Source organism: Scylla paramamosain, chromosome 14 (genome assembly GCF_035594125.1).
Source record: "Scylla paramamosain isolate STU-SP2022 chromosome 14, ASM3559412v1, whole genome shotgun sequence".
NCBI classification, from domain to species: Eukaryota; Metazoa; Arthropoda; class Malacostraca; order Decapoda; family Portunidae; genus Scylla; species Scylla paramamosain.
In genome coordinates, this window is record NC_087164.1 from 25919725 (window position 1) to 25929922 (window position 10198).

Here is a 10198-nt window from a genome sequence, read left to right on the forward strand (position 1 = left end):
TTTCTCTCTCTTTCTATTTTACGATTTCTCAGCTATATACTTCTAATTTTATCTATGGTGCTTGTTTCTCCTTTTTTTCTTTTTTTTTTCCTCCTCTCTCACTCTCTCTCTCTCTCTCTCTTTTGTACAGCTTGTCAATTTTCGTGTGCCGGTGTAAACTTTTCTGATTTTTCCCTCCCATACACCGTCAATCTTCCACTCTACAATACCCTCCTTTACTTTACGGCTCACCCTATATACCTACACACCAACCTACCTACATTGTTCAACTCCTTCAGTTTTATCTCCCGTAGTTTTATATGGCCTATTCACTTGCGAGAGCAGGCAAAGTATGTACCTCAATTATAAACTATACCTCAGACTCACTGTCAATCTTCTACTCTACACCCCCAATTACTTTACGACTTTGCATACCTACTAACCAACTAACCTACCTATATCAACTCCAATTTTGTTTGCCGCAATTTTATGTCGCCTGTTCATTCGCACGCGGGCAGTAGGTGTGTGTATCTATTGCTCACCCCCAATAAAAGCGTAATGACTCTGTACCCAGTGGCAGTTATTTGCACAATGCTGGCAAGACGTGAGTGCCAAGGGGTGTGGACTTGCAAGAGCTATAAAACTCACACTGGCGGGACGAGATATCCACCTAGTCAAGCCATACCAAGCCACGGCGAATCACCTTCCATACCTTTAGCCCCTTACTGCGTCCTTTCACCGCCTCCACACTCACTCATGCATAGCCTCACAGCCCCCGTCTCCTCTCGCCTGCTGCAGGCTTTCCCTTTCACTGCTTCGCCAATCCATCCGTCTTAAAGGAATCTATGGGTATTTTCAATATGTTCTTTTTTTATCGTGAGGTTTCATGGGCTACATGTTAGACTACGTGACGGATCAGAGAGAGAGAGAGAGAGAGAGAGAGAGAGAGAGAGAGAGAGAGAGAGAGAGAGAGAGAGAGAGAGAGAGAGAGAGAGAGATGTCTAACCCAGTGTCCCTGATCTTATCATGATAACCCAAGGGTGTTGTATTATAGAGGAGGAGGAAGAGGAGGAGGAGGAGGAGGAGGAGGAGGAGGAGGAGGAGGAGGAGGAGGAGGAGGAGGAGGAGGAGGAGGATTAGAAGGGAAGGACCGTGCAAGGAGTAGGATACAAAACTGAGCAATATTTTCCTTTTCATTTGATTTGGGAGAATTTAAGTGTCATCTTAATCTGACACTGCCATCGTAAACGACCAAGATATGACTACCACGCCTCACCAGCTAACCCACCTCTCTCTCTCTCTCTCTCTCTCTCTCTCTCTCTCTCTCTCTCTCTCTCTCTCTCTCTCTCTCTCTCTCTCTCTCTCCGACAGTACACTATTTCCGTTCTTTCTCCTGGTGCTTGAAGAGTGAGTGGCTGATGAATGCAATGGACTCAGTAATCAAGCTGTTAGTGCTGAGTCATTAAGGAGCTTTGACAGAAGAATAGGCAGATTTATGGGCAGGAGTGATACGTGGAAATAGGTAGATGTGTCTCATACATAGAGGGACTGCCACGTTTAGATGGCATGCTAAACCCACCCTTATTTTCTTACGCTCTTATGTTAGAAATTTTACAGGGTGACTTTTGGTGCTGTGAATAGCTATGTATGGCAGTGAAAGGGTTAAAGAGGCAGGCATTCCCATAGCCAATTGTCGCCCTCGTGTTTCAGTCGCTAATGGAGGAGAGGAGAGGGGCGGGGCAGGGTGGCGGTGGAAAGGGAAGGTTTAGGATGGGCGGGGCCCGTTATAACTGGAAGCTGATGAAGGCAAGGCGTGGATGTGCTAACGGTCATGTTTGAGTCTGGCGACAAGACTGGTGGAGTGAGGGTTGAAAGGGGCTTAGGTTGGTTCTCTCTCTCTCTCTCTCTCTCTCTCTCTCTCTCTCTCTCTCTCTCTCTCTCTCTCTCTCTCTCTCTCTCTCTCTCTCTCTCTCTCTCTCTCTGGAAAGATAAAAAAGCATTCTTCAACAGAGAGAGAGAGAGAGAGAGAGAGAGAGAGAGAGAGAGAGAGAGAGAGAGAGAGAGAGAGAGAGAGACCGACCAACTGACAGACAGACAAACAAGAAGACGAACAGACTGACAGATAGAGAAAGTGTGTATGGGGAAACACGTGTTTATCCTTTTTTTTTTTTTTTCCAAAAGCTGTGACCCTTCCTGGCCGCCCGCTCGAAGTCTGGCGAGCCGATACTCTAGAAAGGCACATAAAAAAAAATAAAAATAAGCTTTTTCCGTAAGAAAGGTGACGGGAAAGGAAGAGTCCACACGCGAGAAAGCAATCATCATTATGTTTGTTATAGAAAATAGATTAGGTAGTGTGTGTGTGTGTGTGTGTGTGTGTGTGTGTGTGTGTGTGTGTGTGTGTGTGTGTGTGTGTGTGTTTGGGAATCGTCATTAGTTCAACAGTTTAACACTCTATTAAAGAAAAGTTGATACAAAAAAGTAGACAAGAGGAAGAAGGTATACATTGATAAGCTGGGGACGTAACAATACTAAAAAAAAAAAAAAAAAGAAAAAGAAAAAAATACAGTTTATATACGCAAAGTTATAATGCTGATCCGGTTTGATATTCAGTAATTGCTCCCCAAAAACGTAATCGTAATAACGAGCTTTTTATCATTAACATTTTATCCCTTACAGCGACAGGCATCATTTTCAAAGCGTTTAAGTACACTAATAATGACCTAATTTGAGGTGTGCCAAGTGAAGAGATGAAGTACAAGAATGATCAAACTGTTAGCTGCGTGAAGAACATAACGATTAGTTGAAATTCTCTCACTCGTCTAATCTATACAACACATTATAAGTTAACACCTTGAAACGTATATATGAAAGCTTACTACCTTACCGAATCGTGTGTTAGTGTAGGGCAGGTAGCAGCACCCGACCGGTTCTTCTGTATATTAAGTAAGGTGGTCAGTTCCTTTCCTCGCCTTTAGGTTCGCAGTTACAGCTAACTGATAATAATTTTAAGGCTTCCCTGACCTAGGAGCGGGTAGCCTTACAAAAAAAAAAAAAATCCTTGTTTGACCAGGATTCGAACTCTGGACTTCCTGCGCCGTGGTCAGACGCGGTACCAGCTCTGTGGGTATTATGTGAGGTGTCTTGTGTTTTATAATGATAGAATTAATGATCTATTGTTTTAATTGCTATTAGTGTTTGAAGAGTGGTAGATAAATGAATTTAACTCAGTAATTTTATTTTAGTGGTGAGTCATTAGGGAACTTTAAAGATTAGATAAATTCACAGATGAGGATGATAGGTGGAAATAAGTAGGAATGTTTCATGCGGGAACTGCCACGTGTAGGCCTGATGGCTTCTTGCAGCTTCCTTGTTTTCTTCCGTTCTTATGTCCTTTTATCCTTGTCACGTGAGAAATATGCCACGAAAAGGGCGTGTATTTCTATTAGGATATATCATATATAGATCCTGAAGCTGCGATGTTGTGGTTCACGTAGCACAGGAGAGTACCAACTATGGGAGATGGTACAATGTAATGGGTCGTTACACAGCACGCTTCATTAGACTAAGAGGGTTACTCATATTGTTTTGGCGAGATTATGGCATATAAGTGGGGTATGAATAAGCTTGGCATAGTCTCTCTCTCTCTCTCTCTCTCTCTCTCTCTCTCTCTCTCTCTCTCTCTCTCTCTCTCTCTCTCTCTCTCTCTCTCTCTCTGTCTTGACGCGAGCCTTAACTTTGTTCTTTGTTCAGTCCAAGGAGTCCATGTGTCAGCCTCGATCTCCCTCTCTCGTCTGGGATGGCCTGCACCTCCCCCACGTTACCACATCAAGTCGTAAAACGTGTTGCCAATGAAAAATCTAAAACTGAAGAGATAAGAAAACCTATATAATTGTTTAAATGGCCGTGCTGATGGCGAGAACTAGACATAAAGTCTTGTACTTTTCCACTTTTATCTCTGACACTCACTAATTTGAAGTGGAACGTCGGCAGGTGTGGTTATCGAAATTACTGCTTCTTTTATTGCTGTTCCGGTCGATTCGCCGCCTCGCCACCAAAGGGCCTCCCTGGATAGGCTTTTATAGTGGCCTATTAAGAGCATATCCCTGTCTCACGTGACGGTTTATGATAATTGATTTATATATTGCATGTCTCAGGCTGTATATAGCTGAAATTCCAGGCGCTCTTGTGTTCTACATGCCTACGTGTTAATGCATATCTTGTGTATATAAAAGTCCCGTTCCACACGAATGGATATTTGTCAACAGAAGAATGCCAGAGGTTTGTGGCGGCTACTGCCCGCGCCGCCCCTGCTGTGGTGGTGGCTTCCATATTGGCGGCGGTTTAGCTGAGCGTTCTCTTGTTACATCCTGGTCATGTTTACTATGTGAGGGGCACCTCGCTGCTACTATCACTACAGTGTTGCGGCGCCTTTACCATATGCCTCCCTGTGTTCTGCATTCATTAGGTTTGCTGATAGTTCTAGTGTTTACAAGTCCCCACATAAAAAAAAATGCATTCGAAAAAGTGAAAAGCCTAAGATATTTGATAAGTTTAACCAGTAATATCCATCCGTATTTTTTTTTTTTTTTTTTACATATTTTTTTCATAAATTTCTGCTGACTAACTTTGAAGCAATTTATTATGCAACATTGAAGGGATGATAACAATAAGTCTTTTTTTTTTTTTTTTTTTTTTCCTATTGGTCCTCCAGCACGCGACCAGTTCACAATAGCAGACATTTTTTTTTTTTTTTACTTCCTTATGTAAGAGGAAACCAAACGACGGTCGCCTGAAGGAAGAATTGACGCGTCACTGTCTTTGAGTCTTTGGTGGTGGTGGTGGTGGTGGTGGTGGTGGTGATCGTGGTGGTGGTGGTAATGGTGGTGGTGGTAATGGTAGTGCTGGTACTGTTGCCAGGTCAGGCTCTATCCCTGTGTATTTTTGTATTATCATATGTTCTTAGCAAGGAATAATACTCTCTCTCTCTCTCTCTCTCTCTCTCTCTCTCTCTCTCTCTCTCTCTCTCTCTCTCTCTCTCTCTCTCTCTCTCTCTCACAGGCGGCTGCGTTTTCATCATTGCTATCCTAAAGTGCGTGACATATCATCATAATCCTCTACTGCATCATATTAAACTTTAACTAATGTCCAATTTTACGCCTGTCCGTCATTCTGTTTGTATGATCGTTTGCCATTGTCTGTCTGTCTGTATGTATGTTTGTCTTTGTGTGTGACTCTTATCTCTGTCTGTCTGTCTGCCTGGCTGTATATATCTGTCTGTCTGTCTGTGTGTATATCTGTGTTTATGTTTATGTCTGCTCTCTCTCTCTCTCTCTCTCTCTCTCTCTCTCTCTCTCTCTCTCTCTCTCTCTCTCTCTCTCTCTCTCTCTCTCTCAGTACAAATATATCCAGGTTTTGTGAAATAATTCTCCACCAAGGACACAATCAGGTAATGGAATTAGGCAATTATAGCTGTGCAATTAAGCTCACTTAATGAACGGCGCCAAAACCAACCAGCCTCTTATGAACGACCGGGCTTATCAGGTTCTTGCCTCTTGTTTATTTTAGGTCCATTTTACATTACGATTCAGTAACGTCCATTTGTTATGGATGTGAAATTATCATATGCTTCTTGAAATATTGTAGTATTTCGATTCTTATCTTTCATTTTCTTCTTCTCTACTTTTATTAATATATTCCTCCCTGCTTATTTTCTCTTCCCATGTTAGGATCAGAAATTCTCTCCTTCACCTTCATCTCCTCCTCCTCCTCCTCCTCCTCCTCCTCCTCCTCCTCCTCCTCCTCCATTCTGACACAAAAGGATCCTCTCTGTCTGTTCCTTTTTACCTTCCCAAATCAATCTTATTTGGATTACTTTCTCTCTCTCTCTCTCTCTCTCTCTCTCTCTCTCTCTCTCTCTCTCTCTCTCTCTCTCTCTCTCTCTCTCTCTCTCTCTGGTGTATGACTTGTTCAAAGAAACACATTTTACACTTTTAATCTCCGGCCATTACAAATAACATAATTGTCACCACTTATTTTCACACACATTCATATATCTGTTGCGAATTATTACTTGGCATATAATAGAAGCAGATTGAGAGATTGTATTCTGTGTCACTTACTGCTGATCAAACAAGCACATTTTACCTCTAATCGCTGGCCACTCACCCTGATGACCAAGGCACCGTGCACGCCCCACGGGGACCTCACAGCCAGACCTTTAACATATATATATATAAAAAAAAAGACTGATCCTGATTATCATTCATTGAGGCGTCTTGTGATGGTGCATCTACAAATTACAGAGCCTATCATTATCCGTCAGCATCGCCACGATCCATTCATCTCCAATGCACCGCGTGTGGTTAACAATCACTTCCATATAATTGTTAATGGGAAAGGGGTGAGCTGTTTCGCAAGGCAGTTCACAAAGTGTCCATTACGCGGCGCATGCAAGGGCCAGGGAGAGTTAAGGGCATCGTTAACCTTTACCTCACTGGTGCACTGCAAGACTCCCTCGACGTAACTTCGCTTCACTACACACACACACACACACACACACACACACACACACACACACACACACACACACACACACACACACACACACACACACACTCACACACACTGCAGCAACAGAGATCCACCCCGCGGGAAACTTTGCGACAACTCCAAATGGTTAAAGAGCGATCTTCTGTTGCAATTTGGCTCGTTTGGGTTACAACACAGTGGTTCCGTGGTTCAAAGGCCCATGTTCAGAAACGTTTTGTTTCTCTCTCTCTCTCTCTCTCTCTCTCTCTCTCTCTCTCTCTCTCTCTCTCTCTCTCTCTCTCTCTCTACTTTTCCTTAATTTTTCGCTCTCTTAAAAGTTTACCCCAATTTACGCAATACTTGTATCGCACCTACGCCAAGCTATGATCCTGCAGTAACGATACAGCCCCGCCAACATGCCCCAAGCCATCATAGCGTGGCATATGGCCTGACTCCGCCTCCCGCAAGTAACCACTGCAGTGTAATCATGTTGACCGAAGACGATGATAAATGGCAAAAGTTATGAAACTCAGAATTAGCTAAACTACCACTTATGTTGAATCAAGTATCGCCCATAGTTACATCTAAGGGTTTGCTGCAAAGTGGTGAGAGGGTAGCAGAGGAAACCCGGGTGCGTCAGAGCCAGGCCAGATGTCACCGCTCATCCTGCGTGTCTGCAATAAGGTTCATATATTCACTATGTGCTAAGAGGCGGGAGAAATTTGGCTAAGCGGGGTTGTAGTATGTGGTTTGTGTTCCTCCTCCTCCCCCTCCTCCTCCTCCTCCTCCTCCTCCTCCTCCTCCTCCTCCTCCTCCTCCTCCTCCTCCTCCTCCTTCCCCACAGGTTCACCTTTTCTTTATGCATTTACACCTTATGTCAGTTACACACACACATTCTCTCTCTCTCTCTCTCTCTCTCTCTCTCTCTCTCTCTCTCTCTCTCTCTCTGTGTGTCTTGTCGATTCAGTGGCACAGTTGGAAGACGCGGCACATGTTTCATTGTGTTTAATGCCAGTGTACGATGTGATTAATGAAACCAATTAGAGGGAGACGGCTCCCATCTCTGAATAAACCCTTTGTGCTTCATGCGCCCACTATTCTATTATGAACTGAATATATTATTTGTCATTTCACTGATATTCATCGCTGACCTCTTGTTTCCATTCATGATTTATACATTGTTGAAATCACTCTGGCGTGTCACAATATACCAGTGTGATGTCTGCTGCGAAGTAGTGAGACGCTAAGAAGTAATTTTACATGTGTCTTGGCATTTGAACAGGCAACAGGACACAGAGATCTTTTAGTTAATGACTGGCGCGTGAATTTTCACCCGAGACGCAATGTGTTCTTGCATAAGTTTGAGCATATGCAAGAGAAAAACTAGATGAGCATAAGAACGTAAGAAATTATAATGTGTAAATATGCTTTGCTCGCCAATTGAAATATCCTTTTCCAACAAACACAGCTATGAAGGAAAGATCTCCTTACTTTACGAGTTTTCCTGGAAATGTACCGCTCGCAACGCAGGCTAATCAGATACACCAGGAAAACTGCGGGATATACAGACATTCAGAGCACGCAGTTGCTTTTCAGACGAGAGTTAAGACTTACCAACATTTAACGAGCAATCAAAAGACCGGAACTCATAAAAGGAATGGTGTTTATCTTATCATTTCGTCTCTGGCCACATTGCTGCCGTCCTTTCATCAGCTGTAGGGTGTCGTGGTCCGCTGTAGTGTTACCATCTACTTATCGTGCCATGGCTGTGTATTTTGAAATTGCAAGCTTCCCTCCCTTCATGGGCCCGCGTGTAAGACTTTCTCCCTATTTCTATCTCCTTTACGACCACCTCGCTAATTTATGGCTTAACTCGTGCCTTCACTCCTTCATTACTTTCACTTACAAGCTCTGGAATAGCCTACCTTCTAGTGCCTTTTTTCTGCCTTCCCTCGACTCAGACGCTTTCAAGAGCTGAGTATGAAGACATCTCGGAAATTGACTTCTTGCTAAGGTTTTTCATGAAGGGTTTTTCCTCCGAAGAGTGTTCTAGAGCAAGGGGTCGATCCGTCTCCTATTCTTTGCAGGATGATTAAACTTCAACGTACACAATTGGATTCTGTGAAGACTTTACAAGTTATCGTTACCTTCATAGAATACGTAAGCCATTCTCTGTTTTTTTTTTTTTAACGGGGGAAAAAAATCAATTTTTATATCGGAAGCAGAGAAATTAAGGCGAATTGTAATCTATTTATTCTTGGAACACAGAGGAAACCCTAAGAGAAGACTTATGGACGCAATGAAAGAAGACAAGCATGTAAAAGCGGCTTTGACTGAAGAAGGCGCAGAAAACAGAGCGCGTTCAATAAGGTTCATCCGTTCTGTGGCGACCATTTTTAGTGAAGAACACCTGTATTCTCTCTCTCTCTCTCTCTCTCTCTCTCTCTCTCTCTCTCTCTCTCTCTCTCTCTCTCTCTCTCTCTCTCTCTCCCAAATTTCCATATTACATCGCCACCAGCACCACTCACGCATCGGAAACACCTCAGAGGGACGCACATTTTCACACCCTGTGCCATCAACATCGAGTATCCGCCGCAAACTTGCAGCGTTATCGGCAGGTGAAGGTGGCCTGTCGCTCCTGAATAGCTACGCTCCCTGTCTCTGTGCCATCGCTTACTGCTTACTCATTAGCTAGCTAGTGTTTGCCTAGTAGGTCTTATCTTTATTCCATGCTCTCTCTCTCTCTCTCTCTCTCTCTCTCTCTCTCTCTCTCTCTCTCTCTCTCTCTCTCTCTCTCTCTCTCTCTCTCTCTCTCTCTCTCTCTCTCTCAGGTTTGTTCTTCTCCTACTATCTTCTCTTGAATACCAACTTCTCCAAAATATTGTTTTTGTTCTATAGCCACCTTGGAACACCTTGGAAGTAGGAGTAGCAATAGTAGTAGTAGTAGTAGTAGTAGTAGTAGTAGTAGTGGTAGTAGTAGCAATAGTAAATGTTGCAGTAATACCAGCAGTAACAGCAATATTGACAGCTAGCTAGTTGTAAACTGTAAAATCTATGAAGGCTGAGCTTCTGAGCAGTACAAGGCAGTTTACTTTTCCATCATTGTAATCTGATAAAGAGTCGATGTTTCAGAATGTTTCAAAATATTTCATCCAACCCAGCGCGTTTCTCCCAATAGTGACTTTTTGATCCCCCCACCCGGTCACCATTTTTACGGCAAATTCTGACACTTTTCCTCCTTTCTCTTTCGTACTCCAATGCCTCAATAGGAAGTTCACCTTGGTTTTGTCTTCAGCACACCCTCCCATTAACCAATTAACTTATTATCAATGAATTTTCTACCTCAATGACTATTTCTCGAAGCCACGCCAGTCTTTCATTCTCTCACTCATCTTACGACACACACACACACGCACACACACACACACACACACACACACACACACACACACACACAGGTAAATAACAAAGGGAAGGCAATATTAATCTCTTGTCATGAAAAATAATAAGACTGATGGCCACACTTTTCTGACAAATATTTTTTTCTCGTGGGATTAAAAATAACAGGAATGAAAATACTGTCCAGGCTTATTTATATCCGAGTTGCAAGAGATTTTTAGGAAGTCCAAATGTGTCTGAACAGAGAGAGAGAGAGAGAGAGAGAGAGAGAGAGAGAGAGAGAGAGAGAGAG

The 10198-nt window shown here is 43.1% G+C and overlaps 1 protein-coding gene across 1 annotated transcript in view; it reads left to right on the top strand.

The window, feature by feature from the left end:
* The first annotated feature begins 537 nt into the window (after positions 1–537).
* The window catches only part of LOC135107140 (uncharacterized), an 83969-nt gene continuing 74308 nt past the window's right edge, over positions 538–10198 (top strand). Inside the window, exon 1 of the mRNA XM_064016850.1 lies at positions 538–583. Within this exon, the coding sequence (XP_063872920.1) occupies positions 538–583 (46 nt within the window). The remainder of the gene's footprint in view (positions 584–10198) is intronic.